Source organism: Chiloscyllium plagiosum, chromosome 3 (assembly GCF_004010195.1).
Source record: "Chiloscyllium plagiosum isolate BGI_BamShark_2017 chromosome 3, ASM401019v2, whole genome shotgun sequence".
Classification (NCBI taxonomy): Eukaryota; Metazoa; Chordata; class Chondrichthyes; order Orectolobiformes; family Hemiscylliidae; genus Chiloscyllium; species Chiloscyllium plagiosum.
The window spans coordinates 52,374,271-52,397,690 of record NC_057712.1 but is presented as its reverse complement, the minus strand read 5'-3'; the positions used below and the strand labels follow the sequence as shown (position 1 = coordinate 52,397,690).

General features: G+C 42.9%; 1 protein-coding gene across 19 annotated transcripts in view; it reads right to left on the bottom strand.

Annotated features, from left to right (window-relative positions):
- Positions 1–23,420, bottom strand: part of LOC122543331 (regulating synaptic membrane exocytosis protein 1-like) — an 845,124-nt gene that overhangs the window by 555,912 nt on the left and 265,792 nt on the right. For 15 of the 19 annotated variants that reach the window (XM_043682026.1, XM_043682010.1, XM_043682017.1 and 12 more), the window contains one exon: positions 22,894–22,971. The exons of the other annotated variants lie outside the window; for them this stretch is intronic. In XM_043682026.1, coding sequence (XP_043537961.1) covers positions 22,894–22,971 — 78 coding nt within the window. The remainder of the gene's footprint in view (positions 1–22,893; positions 22,972–23,420) is intronic. 19 annotated transcript variants of the gene reach the window in all.

The window sequence follows — 23,420 nt, the reverse complement described above, 5'->3', positions numbered from 1 at the left end:
TTGAACAAGGGGACCACATTTGCTATCCTCCAGTCTTCTGGCACTATTCCTGTAGACAACGAGGACATAAAAATTAAGGCCAATGGCTCTGCAATCTCCTCTCTTGCTTCCCAGAGAATCCTAGGATAAATGCCATCAGGCCCAGGGGGCTTATCTATTTTCACCCTTTCCAGGATTTCCAACACCTCTTCTCTACATACCTCAAAGCCATCCATTCTAATTAATTGTGACTCAATATTCACATCGGCAACAATGTCCCGTTCCTGAGTGAATACTGACGAAAAGTATTCATTCAGTGTCTCCCCAATCTCTTCAGCCTCCACACGCAACTTCCCACTACTATCCTTGACTGGACCTATTCCTACCCTAGTCATTCTTTTATTCCTGACATACCTATAGAAAGCCTTAGGGTTCTGATTAACCTTCTCTGTACTGTCTCCAATGTCAGCATATCTTTTCTTAGACAGGAGAACCAAAACTGTTCAGTATTCTAGTAGAGCCTTATATAGCTTTAGCAAGGCCTACGTAACTTTTATACTCTACTTCCTTTGAAACAAAGACCAACAATTTATTTGCATCCATATTACCTGCTGAACATGGATTCTAGATCTTTCTTATTCATGGAATGGAACTCCCAAATTCCTCTTTCTACAGTCTTCCACTAGGTAAATAATATTCAGCTTCTCTTTTCTTCCTGCCAAAGTGCACAGCCTCACATTTTCCAACACTATATTCCATCTGCCAAATATGTGCCCACTCAGTTAACTTGCTTATATTCTTCTACATATTTTTTGTGTCATCATCACTACTTTGCCTTACTATCTGGTTTTTCATCATCTGCAAATTTATTACTAATAACTCATCAGTTGTGTCCTTTCCTGTTTGGAATGGCATACTGGAATGAATTAAAATCAGAGCTGAGGAAAGTTTGGAGTCGAGATTTATGAAAGTGGAGATGGGCATTCTCGAGATAGCTCCCAAAATAAAAACTGCAGGCAAGGAACAAAGTTTGTGTTGGAGACCTAATGTAATGGCTTGAGTCTTGCCTATGTGTTAGTGTAATTCAAAATTGGAAGTTGGATAAGCAGCATGGCAAATCATAAAGATTGGCAAGCCGAAGGGTATGGACAAACCAGTGCTGGCTGTTCTCCTGCTTCTTTGAGCGGTAAGGCATTTGTCCTTGTCAATAATCTTGGGCAAAAGCACCAACACAGATGATAAACTGATTGGCCTGCAGTTACCAAAATATAACATTGTATCATCTCCCCTTATTTTAAGCAGACTGGTCATATTTGTAATCCTCCTTGCACATCCGAAGAGGATTGAAAGATTTTGACCAGAGCTTCTGCTTTTTCCATTTTGTTTCTCTTGTTGAAATGCATACCATCAGGATCAGGGAACTTGCTATCATCGAGTAATACCAACTTATTTTCAATTCCAGTCAATATCTCTAAATTCTCCTCCTCTCCTGTGCTATTACATTTGTCCTCTTATTTTGTGAAGATATGCAAGGTTTTCTTTCAGTATCTCATACTTCTTCCTCCTCCAAAAAGTTTCCTTTATTTTATCGCCAGTTGGTCCCATCACTCTTATCAACCACAGATGGTTGTAGAAGATTTTTTGGCTTCTCTTTTATGTCAGTCACTTAAAGTTCCTATATCCTTTCTTTGTCATTGTTGCCTTTTTCAAATTTCCTTGCCCTATGTTCTGGCAGGTTTTTGGTTCTATTATCTTGAAGATAATTTTGTTGAATTGTATTTTAAACCAGTGGTCAAGACAAAACTGAACACTGTTCATGCAAAACAGTCTGGTGGGAAGAGCTTGTGAGTTGCTTGGCTTTCTGAGGCTTATACAAATTATAAGAATGTAAGAACAGGTACAGGTAATTCAGCTGCTCAAGCCTGCCCTACCATTTCATATGACTATGACTGATCTCACCTCAGCCTCAACAACACTTGACTGTCCACTCGCCATAACCCTTTAACCTATGACAAAAACAAACTAGCTCCTCACGTTCATTTGGTATCTCAACATCTAAAGGCACTCTGGGTACTGAATCCACTAATTCACAACCCTTTGAGAGAAGTAATTTCTAATCTGTTTTAAATAGAACATAGAACATAGAACAATACAGCACAGAACAGGCCCTTCGGCCCACGATGTTGTGCCGAACTTCTAACCTAGATTAATTACCCATCCATGTACCTATCCAATTGCCGCTTAAAGGTCGCCAATGATTCCGACTCTACCACTCCCACGGGCAGCGCATTCCATGCCCCCACCACTCTCTGGGTAAAGAACCCATCCCTGACATCTCCCCTATACCTTCCACCCTTCACCTTAAATTTATGTCCCTTAGCCTAAAACAATGATCTCTCATTCTAGATTACCCCCACAACAGGATGTATCTGTTCTATGTCTACTTAAAGCATAGAAACCCTGTCGTGTGGAAACAGGCCTTTCAGCCCAACAAGTCCACACTGCTCCTCTAGCATCCCACCTGGACCCACGACCTCTACCTTGCCCTGTAACTCTGCATTTCCCATGGCTAACCTATCTAGCCTGCACATCCCAGCACACTATGGACAATTTAGCATGGCTGATCCATCTAACCTTTGGATTGTGGGAGGAAACTGAAGCACTCTGAGGAAATCCATGCAGACACAGGCAGAATGTGCAAACTCCATCCAGTCACCCGAGGGTGGAATAGAATCAGTGTCCCTGGCGCTGTGAGGGAGCAGTGCTAACCACTGCGCCACCATGCTGCCAACTTATTAATCATCACATCATGAATCTGCTTTAACATCACATATACCCCAATTACATCATCATATATACTTCTAAACTTTGGTGAATATAGTTCAAAACTTTCAATCTCTGCTTATAAGACAAGCCTTTCATCTGAAATTAATTTAGTGAATGGTAGTGGAAATCAAATGTTCTTATTGTGTAAGAGTTAGTCATATGCACAGAAAAGACTTTTCAGTCCATCAGCTCTGCACTGACAATAACTACCACTAAAGATGTGCTCATCCCAGTTTCTTGCACTTGTCCCATAAGGTTGAATGTTATGATATTTCAAGTGCTCATCTAAATATTTCTAAAAGGTTTTGACATTTCTTGCATCCACTACCTTCCCATGCAGTGCATTCCAGATCCCTATCACACTATGAATGAAAAGAATTTTCTCAAATGCTCTCTGAATATCCTAGAGTGTAATTCTTCACAAGTTTAACAAATATTGTCAAAAAAAGTCACATAATCCTATCTAAACTGAGCAAGAAACATAACGTGATGGAGATACCACCATCCAGGAGGATATACCCCGACTCTCCATGATAGTCTCAGACCTCACCAACGTGGATGTGTTACACAAGGCGAGATGAAATGGAAAAGCCTGTCATGAATGGTAGGCTAATCTATAACATTGGACCATACTGGTTCTGTCTTATCTACACACTTTCTTTTAAACCCACAATGACACATGTGGAATCACATTTTTATGACCTATGGCATGTACAGTTCGCAAATTAAAGGCCTATAACATAAGGCTCCAATAAAATAGTCTCATTTTTGCCTTTAAATCTTTACAAAGTGGTGAGAGGGTTGTGGCCCATGTACACAACAGTCTCTGATACATTGTTCATAACAAACGTTAAAATGTTGTAAGGACAGTAACAAACTAATAACTCTTTCAATGGTGGAGTACTTTCTCTAGTGAATATTGAGTTTCTTTGAAAAATAACCAACTGGGCTTTCAATTCCATCATCATCCTGCATCAACACAGCTCCAACACCTACATCACTGGCTTCAATAGCAACTTTAAGAGGTTTCAAGAAATTTGGTGTGACTAAAACTGGTGCAGTGGTTAACATGGCTTTTAAATTCTCAAATGCCTCCTTGCAGTGTTCTGTCCACTGAAATTGCATGTTTGTTTTTAGCAAATCCATCACGTCAGGCTCACTGAAGCTCAATTTAAGGAGGCATGGTGACTCAGTGGTTAGCACTGGTGTCTCACAGTGCCAGGGACCTGGGTTCGATTCCAGCCTCGGGTGACTATCTGTGTGGAGTTTGCACATTCTCCCAGTGGCTGCGTGGGTTTCCGCCGAGTGCTCCGGTTTCCTCCCACAATCCAAAGATGTGCAGGTCAGGTGAATTGGCTATGCTAAATTGCCTGTAGAGTTAAATGCATTAGTCAGGGGTAAATATGGGGGAATGGGTCTGGGTGGGTTACTCTACAGAGGGTCGGTGTGGACTTGTTGGGCCGAAGGGCCTTCCATACTGTAGGGAATCTAAAGTTTGGTACAAACTTCTGGTAAAATATGGTTAGTTCCAAAAATCAAAGCACCCCTTGTTTGTAGGATGTCTTGGAAATTCCTCAATGGCCTTTTGTCTTCACGGTCCTCAGGGTCATTCTTCCATGTCCGATGCTGTGTCCCAAGAACATCATTTCTACCTTCTCAAATTTAATTTTTATTTCTAAATTTATAACCAGTTTTGCTTTCTATAATGCTTCAAAGAATTTTGCCAAATGTACCATGTGATCTTTCCATGAATGGCTAAAGATCAATAAGTCATGTTTATGGATGGTACAATTAGTCAATCCTGCCACAACTCTGTTCATAAGTCTTTGAAATACGGTTGGTGCTTTCATTCTAAAGGGAATTACTTTAAATTGAGAAAGCCCATTTGCAGTTACAAATGCAGAAACTTCTTTTGCGCTGTCCAACAAAGGTACTTGCCAGTAACCATGCAGTAAGTCCAAATTTGTGATTTAAGAGTCTTGTCCAATGTTTTCACAGTCCACCAGCTGTGAAATTGGGTACCAGTCTGATTTAGATAGTGTTGACCTTTCAATAATGCAGAATCGTTGAGTACCACCTGGCTTCAGAACCAACATGACCAGCAAACTCCATTCACTTTGACTCAGTTCGATGATGTCCTCTCGGAGCGTCGCTTCCACTCCTTTCTGTACCTGTGCTGCTTTGAGGGGATTAAGTCTGGAGGGGTGGTTTTTTTAAAAAAAAACGGAACAGAATTTCCGACATCAACCTCACATGCTAAAGTATTAGTCCTCCCCATTCTATTCCTACATATGTCCTCAAAATGCTACAACATGCCTTTCAATTAAGTTCTCTGGTCCTTAGACAGATTACTTACTATCATAGCCTATTCCTTCAGGACCTCCTCATTAGTCAATCTACGCTGAGGCACATCAAAATGCAATTCATTTAGACTGGATTCCTCACTCTGAGGGGCAGTAATGAATACCTGTTTCTCCAGTCCTCTGTCCAAAGGCACTGGTTTTATTACTGCCAATGACGTTCCTACCATTTGACAAGTATAACAGGTATGGCAAAATTCTAGGTCTAGATAGGAGTGGTGCTGGAAAAGCACAGCTGGTCAGGCAGCATCCAAGGAACAGGAAAATCGATGTTTTGGGCAAAAGCCCTGAAACGTTGATTTTCCTATTCCTCAGATGCTGCCTTACCGGCTGTGCTTTTCCAGCACCACTTTAATCTAGATTTTGATTTCCAGCATTTGCAGTCCTCACTTTTGCCATGGCAAATTTCAACCACATCCTTCTGCAATCCAGGCCAATTAAAGTGTTCCTGTATCTTAGCCTGAGTCTTCCTCACTCCTATATGATGGCCCACTGGTAATTCATGTGCTACCCATAATAGTTCCTGTCTGTATGCTACCGGCAACGCAATCTGATATACGCCCGCCCATTTCTTTTCTGCACTAACCTGCCGATGTCTCAATTTTCACCATAGGATTCTATCCTGAAGATAATAATACTCAGGAATACATTCTGATTCTTCTTTCAGAGTAGGGTTTATGATATAAATCTTTTATTGTCTCATCCTTTTGTTGCAACTCTAGTAATATTTCAGAACTAAACACCTCTGCCTGATCCTCTACCTGCTCAAGTCCTTCTGTTACCATTTCATCAAACAGGGTGTCAGCTAACTGGATCTCAACTCCCCCATGTCTCTTAAGTTTTTCCTTCTTGCGTTAACTTATGCCTGTGGGATTTTCTAACCACAGTGTCTAAAAGGATTCCAGGGTATTTTTCTTCTAACTCCTCAGTTCCTTGGTTTTCCTTCAGCTTCTCAATTAAAAAGGGGCATCACCCCAAAGTTTGATCCTGCTAGGTCATTTCCAAAAGCAAACTGTAGCTGACAATCAATCCCACTATTACTTTCACAGACTTGATTGGACTTTCATTTCTTATCTTAAACAGGGAACACTAAATCTCGCTCTGTTCATTCTGCAGATCATCACACTCTCGGGTAACATTTCAGAAGGAGGACAAATACTTTCATCTCTTACTTTTAGAGACTGACTGGCTCCTGTATCTCTCAATATTTTTACTTCTTTGCCTTCTCCCCTGTTCTTCCTGAGTAAACCTTACAAAGTGGTAAAGTCTATGCAAACATCAGGCACTCTCTCACTATCCAGCCCATAAGTACACTGTGCACTCTCCTGCATCTCCTTGACTTTTTAGGATTTGCTTCACTGCCTCAACTAATTCCACTGGTTTATCTCTTTTTCTACATCCTTTTCCCCAGTGCCTTTCTTCAACCACCAGCACTGTGACTTTGAGTCCCACTCCATTAGAATGAAAACACCTGAGGCCTTTCACCTCCTTTTCACCCTCTTGGCTTTCTTTTTTCCACCTGTGGCAAACTATTCCCAGTGAGATTTACTTTTTATGTTTCATTGAAAGATCTCCCTCTTTCCCAATTTCTAACACTTATGGAATGAAAGTGCTGTTGGAAGCTAAATTTCAATTTGTGCACAAATGTATATTCATCTGCCACCTCTGCAGCTCTTCTCATTGTTTGAACTTTTGTTTCTCAACCTGTGTTTTTATCATTTCTGGAAGTGAGTTTTAAAGTCCTCCACCAGAATAACCTCTCTAAGAGCTTCATATGCCTTTTCTATCTTTAGTATTGTCACCCATCTATCGAAGCCAATGTGTTTAATTCTTTGAAACTCAACTTAAAGTCTGACCTGGTTCCTTCTTTATGTTTCTGAACTGCTTTTTAATGTTTCTGGTACCAATTCATAGGCACTCAAAGTAGCCTGTTTAACATCTTCATAATCTCTTGACACCTCATCTGAATGTGCTGCAACTACCTCGCGAGCTCTGCCTACCAACTTGGTCTGAATTAACATTACCCAAGCACCTCTGGTCAATTCTTAAAGCTAGCCCATTTCTCAAAAGAAATAAAAAATGTTTATACATCTTTTTCATAAAATTTTGGTAATGTTTTGGCATATTTGTATATATCCCGACTGGACTGTTGGTTATGATAGGTTTGCTCATTATCATCCTTTTCTTTTACTTCTGTCATTTGAAGTCTTTTTGCTTCAAGTTCCAACTTGATCTTTTTCAACTCAAAACATTCTTTCCCTTCCTTTTCTCTTTTTGTTTGTTATTCTACTGCTTGCAACTATAATTCAATCTGTCTCAGTTCCATTCTTTCCCTCTTCTGCCCAGGCTCCTCTTTATTTTCAAACACCCACTTTCAATTTAATTTACCCACTCATTTTCAATTTAATTCACTTTAACTCCACTGCACTAAGTGTTTGACCAACTCAAATACAATTTCAACTTTCCTATTATCCCTCGTTAAACTAAATTGTAGCCTGTCTGCTAATTCTAGAAGTTTTTCCTTTTTTCTGTCTTTCTAAACATTCTTGGCAAATTTGGAAAGCATCTTCAAACCCCAGAATCTCTTCAGCAATGTTAAGAGCCATTTCTCTCACTTTTAATTTAACCAACCACAAACAACTGAAATGTAGTGTCCTGTGCCTTGAAATGAGCCAGTCTGAAATACTCAATTGAGGTCAACTCCTTGCTTTGGAATGATGTGGAGATGTTGGTGTTGGGCTGGGGTGGCCAAAGTCAGAAGTCACATGAACTTCACCTGACGAAGGAGCAGCACTCCGAAAGCTTTGGATTTCAAATCAACCGGTTGGACTATAACCTGGTGTCATGTGACTTCTGACTTCCTTGCACAAGACGACCAACAAATTTTGGGAACATCAAAGTGCATCTTCCACCAAGGTGATGATCCTCCAGGCAAGAGGATGTTTGTCTCAAACATCCTGGGGAGCAGGCCATAGACCACAGAGTCATACGTCACAGAGCTGTTCAAGATGAACTCCGAAAAACCAATGCATCTTTTCTCTGCAAAGACTTCTTTTGCAAAAGCACATTCCAGTCGTAGATGTGTGGTGACAGAACGCAGTGGCAGAGAGTCCAGGTGTGCGTGAGGATATCACAGAGATTTCTTGGAACTTGTTGAAAAGTTCTGGTGATAAGGCATTCTGCCAAATGACTTTAACAGTCTGCTCAAGAAACAACCAGGGAGGATCCATCGTCTCCTTTTCCTGCAGAGTCTCGAGGATCACTACCTGATGGACATGTAGTCAAAGCTGTTTCTCTTTGCAAATTTATCCAAGGGCAAGTGTTACAGAATGGTTCAACTACTTGGAATGTAACATGGTGACAAGGCTAGTTTTATCTTTGAACACAGACAGGTAGAATCTCAGTGGTTAGTGACACTTAGTATTTGTGTGCCAATGGTCTATGCACAGCTTGATGCAGCCACACACATCAGATGAGGGTAGCATTGAACATGTTCTTTTCCCCACACCCCCCAAACTTATGCAGAACTTTCTACATGTGGATACTGCCCATCCTTGAGATGAAGTGGGAGAAAGTGAGTACTGCAGATGCTGGAAATCAGAGAGGAAGAGTGTGGTTCTGGAAAAGCACAGCCAGTCAGGCAGCATCTGAGGAGCACAAGAATCAACGTTGAGCATAAGCCCCTCATCAGGAATGAGCCTTGTGGCCCAAGGGGGCTGAGAGATAAATGGAAGGGAGGATGGGGTGAGGGGAAAGATAGCTGGGAATGAAACAGGAATATGAAGGTGGGGCTGAAGGCACCAACTTGGCACTGCCCTCTTGAAATGTCCTACCTGTCCATCTTCCTTTCCATCTATCCGCTCCACCGTACTCTCTGACCTATCACCGTCACCCCATCTTTATCTACCTATCGCATTCCCAGCTACCTTCCTCCCAGCCCCACGCCCCTCCCATTTATCTTTCAGCCCCCTTGGGCCTCAAGTGTCATTCCTGATGAAGGGCTTACATGCTTGAAACAGCGATTCTCCTGCTCCTCAGATGCTGCCTGAACTGGCTATGCTTTTCCAGTATCACATACTTCGACTCCAGATAAAGTGGAAGATAGCTCAGATGACTGCAATGACACTGTTTCTGAAAATGAGCCATATCTGTGCCACGTACAGAAAGAATGCCTCAACCTGATCAGATTTTTATCTGCAATAGGGAGGGAGTGCCTCTCCTTGGCGATTTGCTCCTCCCAATGTTTTGCACACACTCCAGCCCTTCAAACCATACTCTCTGCACCTTCAGGTAATCTGTCCTGACGGTGAAGGGAATAAAGAATCAGTCGGCCCAGTTCCCAAAGAACATGGCCTCATTCTTGCTCAATTTACCTTAGCTCCCAAGGACAGTTTGAACTGGTCGCAGATGGTCATGAGTCTGCGCACTGACAGCCGATCTGAACAGAATGTGGCGACATCATCCATGAACAGAAATGCTTTGACCTGCAGGCCTCCGTTGCCTGGAATAGTCACCAATCTTGGACTCACATCCTTCTTGATGGATCCGGCAAAATACTCCATACAACTCACAAACAGGGCAGGCGAGAATGGGCAACCCTGCCTAACTTCAGATCTGATCGGGCAGCTTTCTGATTCTCAACTGTTGATTCAGACTGTACTACTGATGTTGGTGTAGAGCAGTTGGATCCAATTGCAGACGCTCTCGCCAGAACCCATTTCAGAGAGGACATGCAGGTGTGCAATATCCTGTCAAAGGCCTTTTCCTAGTTCAAGTTGAAGGGGCAAGCATCCACCTTCCTGTCCTGCATGTAGGAACCATATACCTGAGGAGTGCAAGGCTCTCAGAAAGCATTCTGCCTAGTACAGAACAAATGTGGTCGGGGTGAGTCATGATCCCAGAGTAGACGTGACGGTGGCAATGCCCTCAGACTGGATTTTGTCATTTCCATTTAGCAACAAAATTGGTCGCCAATTTCTAATTTTCCATCTCACCCTTCCACTTGTAGATGAGGGTAATGATACTTTCCTCATGGATTTGCACATGTTAACTGCCAACTGCATACTGCTCTATACTTCCAGAAGGTCCTGGCCAATCAAGCACCTCAGAGCTGAATACAACCTGGCTGGTAAGCTGTCGCTTCTGGGAGCTTTACACTTTTCTAAGGACTGAGGGCCTTGTTCAATTTATCCAAAGATAATGGCTGGTCCATCAAGCTTCTCCCATGTTGTTGTTGAGGAAAAGAATGACTGGGAGGGCAGGCTATCCATGGGCTTCATATCATATAGTCTGGCAGAAGAGGATTTGCTGATCACAAGACCATAAGACCTAGGAGCAGAAATTAAGCCCATCGAATCTGCTCCACCATTCAATCATGGCTGGTAAGTTTCTTAACCCCATTCTCCTGCTTTCTTCCCATAACCCTTGATACGCAAGAACCTCTCTCATTCTTAAATACACTCAATGACCTGGCCTTCACAGCCTTGTGTGGCAATGAATTCCATAGATTCACCATTCTCTGGCTGAAGAAGTTTCTCCTTATCTCCAATCTAAAAGGTCTTCTCTTTGATCCAAGGCTATTCCCTCGGGTCCTAGTACCAATGGACACATCTTCCCAACATCTTCTATATCCAGGCCATTCTGTATGTTTCAATTAGATCCCCCCTCATCCTTCTAAACACCATCAAACATAGACCCAGAGTCCTCAAATGTATTCATATGTTAAGCTTTTCATTCCAGGGACCTCTCTCTGAAACCTCCAGGGCCAGTACATCCTTCCTGAGACACAGCCTTATAGAGTCTTAGAAGTACATCCCTGCTTTTATATTAAAGTCCTCTCGAAATAAATGCCATCATTGTATTTGCCTTCCTAACTACTGACTCAACCTGCTAGTTTACCTTGAGAGAATCCTCGGTGAGAACTCCCAAGACTTTGTATTTCAGACTTCTGAATTATCTCCCCATTTAGAAAACAGTTAATGCCTCTATTCATCTCAAAGTGTATGACCTCACACTTCCCACATTGTGCTCCATCTGCCACTTCCCTAAACTATCCAATCCTTCTACAGCCTCCCTGCCTCCTCAATGCTACTTGTCCCTCTTCCTATCTTTGTATCATTTGCAAACTAAGCCAGAATGCCCTCAGTTCCTTTATATAGATCATTAACATATAAAGGTGAAAAGTTGTGGTGCCAAAACTGAGCCTTGCAGAACACCACCTGTCAGCAGCTGCTAACCTGAGAAGCAGCCTTTTATCCCCACTCTCTGCTTTCTGCGAGACAGCCAAGCCTCTATCCATGCAAGTACCTTGCTGCTGATACTATGGGCCCTTATCTTACTCAGTAGCCTCCTGTGCAGCATCTTGTCAAAGATCTTCTTGATTCTCAGGAAAACAGACTGAGATGATGTTACCGAATCATTTTCTTCCTCAGGCTGCTGAGGACAGATCATTCCCTGAGCACCTTTTGGAAGGACAAATAAGAGCACCTCTCACCTATTCCATGATGCTGACCCTGGACAGGAAGTTAATCTTGGAGGCCTCCAAAAGGTAAGAGCAAGGCTTGCTAGCTCCTCACCTCCTGCATACCCTTCGTGACATCAACCCCCATTGTCTGCAGCAGGAGTAGGTTCTGAATGCATTTCTGGAGTTTGGTTAGTTTTCTCCATCTCTCTCTTGCCTTCTGAATACCTTTAAGGATAAAAAAAACTTCTAATTTTCCCCTTGATGTTTTCCCACCAGTCTGCTGGAGACTAAAAGAGGGGCCTCATCTGTTCTTCAACCTGTGTAATCGTTTTGAGCTCCTCAATGTTTTCTGGGGTCAACAGTTTTACGTTCACTTTTCATGTTCCCTTGCTAGCCTGCTGCTTGTCTCATAGGTGACTTTAAGCCAGAAGGAGGTATAGTCAGAAAAGAAAACCAGCCGGACATTGGAGTAACTGACTGAGATCCTGAGGACACAAGCATGAAATCTACCCTTGAGTGAAAAGATTCATCTGGCCATGACCATTGAGACACCACCCATGCCGTCCACCTCCTCCAAGACTTCCGTTTCCACTGCTCCCAACATCTCATCTTCACCATGGAGATCCAATCCCTCTACACCTCCATCCGCCATGACTAGGGCCTCCAAGCCCTCTGTTTTTTTCCTCTCTAGACGTCCCCAACAGTACCCTTTCACCAACACTCTCATTCGTTTGGCCGAACTGGTCCTCACCCTTAACAATTTCTCCTTCGAATCCTCCCACTTCCTCCGGACCAAAGGGGTAGCCATGGGCACCCGTATGGCATGCAGCTATGCCGGTCTCTTTGTCGGCTACGTGGGACAGTCCATCTTCCATAGTTACACTGGCACCACTCCCCACCTCTTCCTCCGCTACATTGATGACTGCATCGGTGCCACCTCGTGCTCCCGCGAGGAGGTTGAGCAATTCATCAACTTCACCAACACATTCCAACCTGACCTTAAATTCATCTGGGCCATCTCTGACACCTCCATCCCCTTCCTGGACCTCTCCATCTCCATTAATGATGACTGATTGACACTGACATTTTTTACAAAACCACCGACTCCCACAGCTACCTGGATTACACCTCTTCCCACCCTACCTCCTGCAAAAATGCCATCCCGTATTCCCAATTCCTCCGCCTCCGCCATATCTCCTCCCAGGAGGACAAGTTCCACCACAGAACACACCAGATGGCCTCCTTCTTTAGAGACCGCAATTTCCCTTCACACGCGGTTAAATATGCCCTCCAACGGATCTCATCTACATCCCGCACCTCCGCCCTCAGACCCCACCCCTTCAACCGCAACAAGGACAGAACGCCCCTGGTGCACACCTTCCACCCTACCAACCTTCGCATAAACCAAACCATCCGCCGACATTTCCGCCACCTCCAAACAGACACCACCACCAGGGATATATTTCCCTCCCCACACCTTTCCGCCTTCCGCAAAGACCGTTCACTTCGTGACAACCTGGTCAGGTCCACGACCCCCTACAACCCACCCTCCCATCCTGGCACCTTCCCCTGCCACCGCAGGAACTGTAAAACCTGTGCCCACACCTCCTCCCTCACCTCCATCCAAGGCCCCAAAGGAGCTTTCCACATCCATCAAAGTTTTACCTGCACATCCACCAATATCATTTATTGTATCCGTTGCTCACGATGCGGTCTCTTCAGTTGAACAGCAAATATATTCACATTGAGGTCAATAAATGAAATCTATAATAATTAGACAGAATAGTTCTGTAAACTTTGTGGAATTTGAGGTATATAATTTTTAATGGTTCAAGTGTACCTGTTCACAAGGTGTGGAGGAGCCAGTGTTGGACGGGGGTGGACAAAGTTAAAAATCTATGCTACTTTCTCCCTGCCCCCACCCTCCTCTAGCTTATCTCTCCACACTTCAGGCTCTCTGCCTTTATTCCTGATGAAGGGCTTTTGCCCGAAATGTCGATTTTGCTGCTCCTTGGATGCTGCCTGAACTGCTGTGCTCTTCCAGAATCTGGTTTCCAGCATCTGCAGTCATTGTTTTTACCTCAGATGTATCTACGTTGCACTCCATCTGCAGGGATGCTGAAGACATATTGCAGCTTGACAACTTTAACAGTTTTGATGATGAATCTGGACATGGAGTCCAGATTGCTGTCAGTCCATCCAGATCATCCATCCACATCGATGATGCAGTTGAATGACAGATTACCTTCATGACTGGCATGGACATCACCAGCAGCAGTGAGAGCTGCTGCCAGATAGCCAGCTGTTCATTCTTTTCCATCAGGGGGTACATGTTAATTAGTCTCAGGGAACCCCTTCTGCATATGATGCTTGATATGAGGAGGGACCCAGCCACCACTTCCTATTGAGATGGTGAAGTTGCCCCCTCACAGCAAAAAAAGGAGGCACTGTACCATGGTGGCAGAAGGAACTTAGCAGGAAAGTTGAAGCCCAACTTCTAATTGTTGGGATTGAAGGGGTACCCACTGCATCACAACTCCGAACAACTGGGAGCAGTGACGATCTGAATAAGGAGCAAAGCATGAAAGACCCACTGGCAGATTCAGAACTGGAACTTCCTGGCTTTGTTGACACCGGATCAGGGGCATTGGGGTGACAATGTCCCCAGGGATGGCTACCTCAGTGTTGAGAATTTCCAAAGTACACGTACACCATGGAGATGCAGGGACCCCCCCCCCCCCACTGTGACATAATCATAGGTGAACAGACATTGGATCTATGGGTAATTGTATGAAGTCTCAAAATGGCTTTTAAACTTGCTAGTATTAATGGGAATAGCATTAAATCTATTGCGTAATGTGTTTCCATGTTGGCTTAGCTGGCCAGCATCAAAGTGGATCTCCTGTTTCTGCAGGAGTACATGATACACTCAGCAGCTACAGGAAACTATTGAGCTTGTGGACCCATGGGCTTTCAAGTTTAGTTTGGGGGGGGGGGGGGGAAACGATTGCCATTCTTCTGGCTAGGGTTTTTTGCTGGAGGCCAGTGTTCCACATATCAGAGAAGGAGTTGCTGGTGTGTCTGTCATGCAGATGCTTCTTTCCATTCGCTGTGGGCCGGTGGGGGCCCAAGTTTTCCTTTTCTGGTTGTTTCCAATATCCACTCCCCCATCTCCTCCTCCATTCACTCTGTCTGTTAAGGTGGAGGTTGGGTTGGTTGTTGTGTCTCCTCACTGGTTACCTTTTCCTCCTCTATGGCCTGTCCCTTGTTCTGGGTGCTCTGTGTTTCAGTTTTCTTTCTGGAGAGTGAAATCTTGTTGTCCTGTGGCCTGCAGATGGCCTGCTTCCCCACACAGTTTGCAGCTCTTGGACTCCTTGCAATCCATAGTCAGGTGCCCTTACTGCTTGCAGGTCCTGCAGAGGGTCACTTTGCAGTCTGTTGCCATGTACCCTGAACTACCAGAGGTTCGGCACACTCTAAGCTGGCCTGTATACTCCCTCCAATTGCCAAGCTGAAGGATGATGGAGGTTGTTCCCAATGGCATTCACATTCAGGGTCACCCTGATCTGCCACTTGCTGGTCCAGTTTCTGAGGGTGTCCATTATATCAGCACTCCCTCCTTCAAGCTGTGCATACTTTCCCATATAGATCAGGATATCTGATGATAATGCAGATTCTCAGCTCAGATTCGTCATGGGAGAACCACTTTTTGGAATCATGGTACCTCCCCTACCAGGCAAGTATAAATGATAAGAATCAAAAAGACTTCCTACAGTGTGAAAACAGGCCGTTTGGCCCAACATATCCACACCGATTCTCCAAAGTGCCACACGGACACACTCCTCTACCCTATCCCGGTAACCCTGTATTTCCCATAGCTAATCCACCTAGCCAACACAGTCCTGGACACTACAGGCAACTTAGCATGGCCAATCCACTTAAACTGCACATCTTTAGACTGCAATAGCACTCAGAGGAGCATACTTACCCACACAGACATAGGGAGGATATGTAAACTCCACACAGATAATCATCTGAGGCTGGAATCAAACCTGGCTCCCTGGCACTGTGAGGCAGTAGTGCTAGCCACTGAGTCACCGTGCCATTCTAAATTGGTTTATTTTGTTGGTTGAAACTTCCTCTGTTGATAATTGCTTAACATTATTCAATAAACAGAACATTTGGAATTGTTATGTTTGCTTATGTTTACCCAGTGCTGAATAGGCCACCAATTGACACCATCCTTATCAGCACATCGTGGTCTAGCACCATGCTTTTGAGCTCCAATAACAACTGATAGTTCCATAGCCATCTTTAATATAATTACAATAGTTAAATGCTAGGTACTTTACAGAAGCATTATAAAATAAAACATGACACTGAGGTAAAGAAGGAGATCTCAGGTCGGATGATCAAAAGCTTGATCAAACATGACATGTTTTAAGGAATGTCTTGGAGGAAAATGACATAGAAAGTCAGAGGGGTGTAGCAAGGGAATTCCAGAGCTTAAGGCCTAGGCAACTGAAGCTGCAGCCACTAAAACTGGAGCATTAAATTATGCCCATTGAGAGAGATCAGAAATGGAGCAGCTCCTAGGAGATGGTATAGTGGCAATAAAGCCAGTAGAATATTGAGGAGCAATGTCAGATGCACCATGAACTGCCATCAGGGAATTTTAGCAACAGGACTGACCAGGCTGCCTACCCACTGACTAGGCGAAAGTGAGGACTGCAGATGCTGGAGATCAGAGCTGAAAATGTGTTGCTGGAAAGCGCAGCAGGTCAGGCAGCATCCAAGGAGCAGGAGAATCGACGTTTCAGGCATGAGCCCTGAAGAAGGGCTCATGCCCGAAACATTGATTCTCCTGCTCCTTGGATGCTGCCTGACCTGCTGCGCTTTTCCAGCAACAGATTTTCAGCTACCCACTGACTAGGCAGCTAATTTAAATTCATGAAGTCTCTGATGAGCCAGGCCACTAGCATCTTACCAATGGTGGATCTGCCAGTGTCCAGCCAGTCATTTGCATTCTGCTTGAACCACAGGAGATGGGCGAGGTCCCAAACAAATATTTTTCCTTTCGGTTTATCGTGGCGAAAGACATGAAGACTTGGGAACTTGGGAAGTTAGTGGTGATACCTTGGGGACAGTTCATATCACAGTAGAGGAGGTGTGTACGTACTAGAATGTATGGGAGGTGGATGAACCTCCTCATCCTGGTCAGATATATCCAAAAACCTTGCAAGAGGTTAGAGAATAAATTGCGGGGGCTCTGTCTAATATATATATTTTTTTAGATTAGATTAGATTAGATTAGATTAGATTACTTACAGTGTGGAAACAGGCCCTTCGGCCCAACAAGTCCACACCGACCCGCCGAAGCGCAACCCACCCATACCCCTACATCCACCCCTTTAACCTAACACTACGGGCAATTTAGCATGGCCAATTCACCTGACCCGCACATCTTTGGACTGTGGGAGGAAACCGGAGCACCCGGAGGAAACCCACGCAGACACGGGGAGAATGTGCAAACTCCACACAGTCAGTCGCCTGAGTCGGGAATTGAACCCGGGTCTACAGGCGCTGTGAGGCAGCAGTGCTAACCACTGGGCCACCGTCATTCACCATGGGCGAGGTCCCAGACAACTGGAGGATAGAGAATGTTGTGCCCTTATTCAAGAAGGGATGCAAAGAGAAACAGGAGAACTATAGACCAGTAAGCTTAACATCTGTAGTAGGCAAATTACTGGAGAAAGTTCTGTGGGAGAAGATATACAGGCATTTGCAAAGACAGGGCTTTCCTCTTCAGTAGTCAACATGGCTTTGTGCATGGCAGATCATGCCTCACAAACTTGATAGTTGTTTGATTAGATTAGATTACTTAGTGTGGAAACGACCCTTCAGCCCAACAAGTCCACACCCGACCCTCCAAAGAGCAACTCACCCTGACCCATTCCCCTACATTTACCCCTTCACCTAATACTGCGGGCAATTTAGCATGGCCAATTCAACTAACCTGCACATTTTTGGACTGTGGGAGGAAACCGGAGCACCCGGAGGAAACCCACGCAGACACGGCAAGAATGTGCAAACTCCACACAGACTGAGGCAGAAATTAAACCCAGGTCTCTGGTGCTGTGAGGCAGCAGACCTATCACCTTTATCCCCTCCCCCACTCACCTATTGTACTCCATGCTACTTTCTCCCCACGCCCACCCTCCTCTAGCTTATCTCTCCACGCTTCAGGCTCTCTGCTTTTATTCCTGATGAAGGGCTTTTGCCCGAAACATCGATTTTACTGCTCCTCGGATGCTGCCTGAACTGCTGTGCTCTTCCAGCAGCACTAATCCAAAAATTGGATACAAAATTAGCTTGATGGTAGGGAGCACAGAGAAATAACTGAAGGATACTTGTTGAACTGGAGGCCTGTGACTAGTGGTATGCTTCAGGGGTCAGTGCTTGGGCCCAAGGCAGTTTGTTATCCATATCAATCATTTGGATGAGAATGACCAAGGTATGATTACTAAGTTTGCCGATGACCCTAAAATAGGCGGTATTTCAGATACAGTGAGGAAGGTTATCAGAAATTGCAACAGGACCTTGAGCAGCTAAGGAAATGGGCCGAGAAATGGCAAATGGAGTTTAATATAGAGAAGTGAGGTCTTGCATTTTGGAAAGTTAAATCAAGGTGGGAGTTTCATGGTGCATGGTAGGCCTTAAGGAATGTAATGGAACAGAGGGATCTTGGAGTTCAGGTGAGCGGTTCTCTGAAAGTGGAGTCACAGGTAGACACAGCAGGGAAGGTGGTTTTTGGCCCCTCAACTTGTTTACATTTCAAACATCTCCCCTTTCAGTCTCCTCTACGTGAAGGAAGACTACCTTAGTCTATCCAATCTGTCTTCATAACTGAAATTCTACAGTCCAGCATAACCTTAAACTCTATGCTTTGGCTAATATAATCATATGTCTCCTTAGGTCTTAGGCCCTGTTGTTTGTAGTATATATAAGTGATCTGAATGAAAATGTGGGTGGTCTGATTAGTAAGTTTGCAGATGACAAGAAGACTGGTGGAATTGCTGTTAGTGCCGACAATTGTGAAAGGAATCAACAGGACATAGATAGATTGGTGACTTGGGCATAGAAATGGCAGATGGAGCTTAATCCAGACAAATGCGAGATGATGCCTTTCAGAGGATCAAACTTAGGTTTGAATTATACAGTAAATGGCAGAACCCTTAGGAACATTAACATACAGATGGTCTGGACGTGCAGTCCACAGTTTCCTAAAAGTGGCAACACAAACAGCCAAGATAATTAAGGTAGCATGTGGCATGATTGCCTTCATTGTCCATGGCATGGAGTACAAGTGTTGGCAAACCATGTTGCATCTATATAAAACCCATGTCAGGCCACATTTGGAGCACTGTATGCAGTCTTGGTCTCTACATCAGCAGAAGGACATGGAAGCTTTGGAGATGATGCAGAAAAGAAGGTTCACCAGGATATGCCTGGTCTTGAGGGCATTGGCTGTTTTCACTGGAAAGACAGCAGCTTAGAGGAGAGCTGATATAGGTTTACAAAATTATGAGAGGCATAGATGGGGTGGATTGTCAGTGATTTTCTTCAATTACAAGGAGGCACAGGTTCAAGGAGAGAGGGAGAAAATTTAAGGGAGATGTGCGAAGGAACCTTTTCATGCAAAGAGTGTAGGATCCTGGAATGCACTACCAAAACAGTTGGTGGAAGCAGGCACCTTGGCAACATTTAATAGGCAACTGGGTTTTTAAATGAGTAGAGAGGGAAAAGAGAGATGCAGACCAAATAAAGACAGAAGGTTTGTTTTTCATTTTAGTTGGTGTGAGATGATCGGCACAGGCTTGCAAAGCTTTTACCCACTTGCTTAACCTAACTATATACCTCTGCAGACTCTTTGTACTAGTCACACACATGTCTTCTCACCGGTTGTGTCATCTGCAAACTTGGCTCGAGTATATTCACTTTCCTTATTAATTATTAAAAGTATTCCTTAGATGTGCTAATATATCAGAATACCATCATCTGCAAGTTCCTCTCCAAGCCACTCACCATCCTGTCTTGTAAATAGATTGCCATTCCTTTCACGTTGCTGGGTCAAAATCCTGGAAATAATTATGGTCCAGCATTGATCTCTGTAGCACTCCATTAGTTACGGGTTGACATCCTGAAAATTTTATCCTAATCCTAACTCTGGTTTGAAATTAGTTGGCCAATCCTCTTTACAAACTAATATACTATCTCCAACACCATGAGCTATTATCTTACTAAGTAGCCGAATATGCGTTGCTTTATTAAATGCCTTCTGAAAATCTAAACATCATCTGCTTCCCCTCTATCTATCATGCTTGATATCAACAGAAAGCTGGATAAGATCTTTTCACAAGTTTGTTAGTTTGCAGACATTTAAAAGAAAGTCTCCACCCTTTGATTCTACTTTTGTTTCTACCTTTGGTAATGTTGGTATCATACACTAATATCCATTTTCTGCCACTAGCTAATCTAGTTAGTATACAATGTTCTGATACTGGAAAATGTACATTCTCAGAGGCAGTGCAGGAGGCTTTTTGAACTATATAAAAAAAAAACAAAAGCATTCCTGAGACATGCTGCTACCAACTGCTGTTAGTCAAAGCCAACATTAAAATACCCTGTATATACTTTAAGATAAATGCTTATTACTTTACACATCAAGTTTTGAGAACATGCAAGAATCCTGATGGCACCTTGCTACGGAGATTGCTATCAAATCTCATGACAATGTTAACTCTCTCTCATGCTCAAGTATCAACACATTCCTTTCCTTATGCCAAGCTATTTAATTTTAAAACCTCTCGATAAATCTACTGGACAATGTGTTTTCAATCTGGAAGAACAAGGGTAATTGTATCTATGTAGGAATCAGATCTGGAAGACAGCTAAATTACACTGAACTACTCCCAAAATGTTTATTTTTAGAATATTGAAACCATGCTGAAATATTGCTAAACATCCTTGAACTTTTACAACAAATAATATCAAATTTATGACTCTTAAAAATGCAATTAACTGCAAATGTTCAGCCATTGACTAAATTAACCAATCACAATTTGCATTTCAATGTCACCAGTAATCTGATAAAACGTCCCAAGGTGCTTCACAGTTATAAAGCAGAATGCGACACTTGACATGTCAGGTAATACTGGAGCAAATTGTTAAGAGAAAGTCAAAAGAGGTTTAAGGTATGCCTGAAAGGAGAAAACCTCTGTAGAGAAGAAGTTTAGGAGGTAATTCAGAGTTTGAGAATTATCAACGCAAATGGTGCAATGATTAAAGTTGGTGATGCTTCAGAGGCCATAATTAGGAGGAGTAGTGACATGGTCAGGGCCAGCATTTATTGCCCACTCAGTTGCCCATGAAGAGGTGATGGTGAGCTGCCTTCGTAAACTGTTGCAGTCCAAATTCGTGGTAAAGAATGATTAATTTCTAGCCACTGATTATATACACAACTAACAATCCAGTGTCTTGTTGAGAAATTAGTCAATAAGCTTGCAAAGGGATTCTGCTTAGTAAACTGTTCAATCATGTCTTGAATGGCTAGTCCACACAGAGTACAATGATGAAAAGTTGCAACAGTATTCCACACATTGGAATAAAGTAAGTTTAAATCAAGTCCATCTCCTTCAGATGATATAGTCATTATTCTGACAAGGCTAAAAACAAGATTTTACAGAGCACTGGAAGGGGAAAGAGTACCTTCCTTTGGTCAATAACTACAGGAAGTGGATGAATGTAGAGTCTATGCCCAATTCCACAAGTGCCAAAACTGCTGAGGTTTTATAGATTACCACAGATGTTGATATCAGATAATGATCCTCAGTTTCTGGATGAAGGGATAAAAATATTTCTGAGCAAGACTGGTCAGAGCAAGGTTTTGTTGATCTAGTTCTTGCAATGCAGTCCCATTATAAATGCTTGTTTGGGTCAGATTTTCATTGACAGATTCAGCTCAGCTGGCATTGTTTATCAGCATATCATAATTTTAGGAATATATATTTTCCTCATAGTTTTCAAACGTAATGTGCATAGTGCTTGAGGGTGTAAAGAATGCTGATTCGGCATGGCGAGATTGAGGAGGCATAGGTTTGGGGGTCTGTCACAGATATTGAATGAAGCTGATATCCCAGTGTCCAGAAGGGGTCCTGACTGTCTCACTAGCCACTTATTTCCATTTTTGGTTCTGTTCTGCTTCAGTTGGTGACAATCCCAATGCTACAGTGTAACAAAACTGTGCGCAGACACGCCATATGGTGGCAAGATCACAGTGAGAGGTAATGGCTTCAATTTGGATTTCAAGGGACAATTCCAACCCCTGCCTGTAAAAAATGCTTTGTCTTGAAACTGCTAATTTTTGTGGCTATTACAGTTATAAAGTTACTACATGGCAGGCAAGTCATAAAGCTAAAAAAATTATTTTTTTAAATAAGATGTTTCAAAATTTCAGTTTGGGTTTTGCCTTTGTGAATTCCAACTTCAAATATTCATTTATTGTTTTGCCTCTACTCTTGAGTCGTCAAATATTTCTAGGTTCTGTTTCCAATGTGCTAAAGACTGATACCAAAGTACAATCTTCAAACTAATCTTGAGTCAGATGCTACAAACTAGCTGGACCTCTCGGTCCAACAACCCAGTTACACTTTTACATTTTAAAGCAATGTTGAGACAATTCTGGAGGAACAGCAACAAAGTTTACAAACATTCAGCAGGATATTGTTCCAGATCTCTGAATAGTCATTATCGTACTCCATATAATTTTGAGAAAACCTATTCAATCCCAAAATTCATAACAGCACAGAAAGACTCCGTAAAAACTCCTGGTCTCTCAGAGTCCCACAAGTCCCATTAAAATAGCTAATGTATGCTATACTGCTGAACTGAAAGTGAACGGATGACTGTACAATTCATAAAAACAAAATGAACCTGTAATTAGAATAACAAATTGAGAACAACTTTAATACCAATTACTTAATAGTTTACACCAGTTAATTATCAGAACTAAACAGCTCAAAAGTAATGCTTTGAAGGCTTACTATTATACAAATAGCAGAAATCAAAGTAATTAAATAAATAATTTGATTATGCAACGAGGTTAATAACATAATAGTTAATTTTCAATTTCTTATATATTGTTTGCACAATTAATTGATGAATTTTTAAGTTTACAAAATGAAAAATGGATAAAACACAACATACTGGTCCAGGTCTGGAGAGGAATACATCTTGTTGAGTTTCTTCGATGGGTTTGTTGGCAATGCGTTCCACTGGGACAAGCTATAAAAGTCATACGTTGTATTATTATTTTAGCCCAGATTATCTATTGATACAGGACATAACTGCATTTGTTGCATTGGGCTAAAGGAAAATTTTCCCTTAGGCTTCCTAGTTTTAATTCAAAAATGTAGTTTGTAGGGCAAGTTAATGTGTGACATATCACTATACAAGGACGGGTTTGTTGTCTAACCTAATAGCTAATTTGAGAGAGTGAATCCAATGAACTTCAAAATATAACAAAGAACAATTAAGAGATGCTGAATGCACTTAATGTTACACTTACACCTGGCTAGATTGGTCGGCAGAGTATAAGTTCCTTAATCTCAGGGCCGTGGGTTCGAGCCCTATGCTTGGCACTTTTATTTAAGGACGACACAGTGGCTCAGTGGGTAGCACTGATGCCTCAGTGCCAGGGACCCAGGTTCGATTCCAGCCTTGGGCAACTGTCT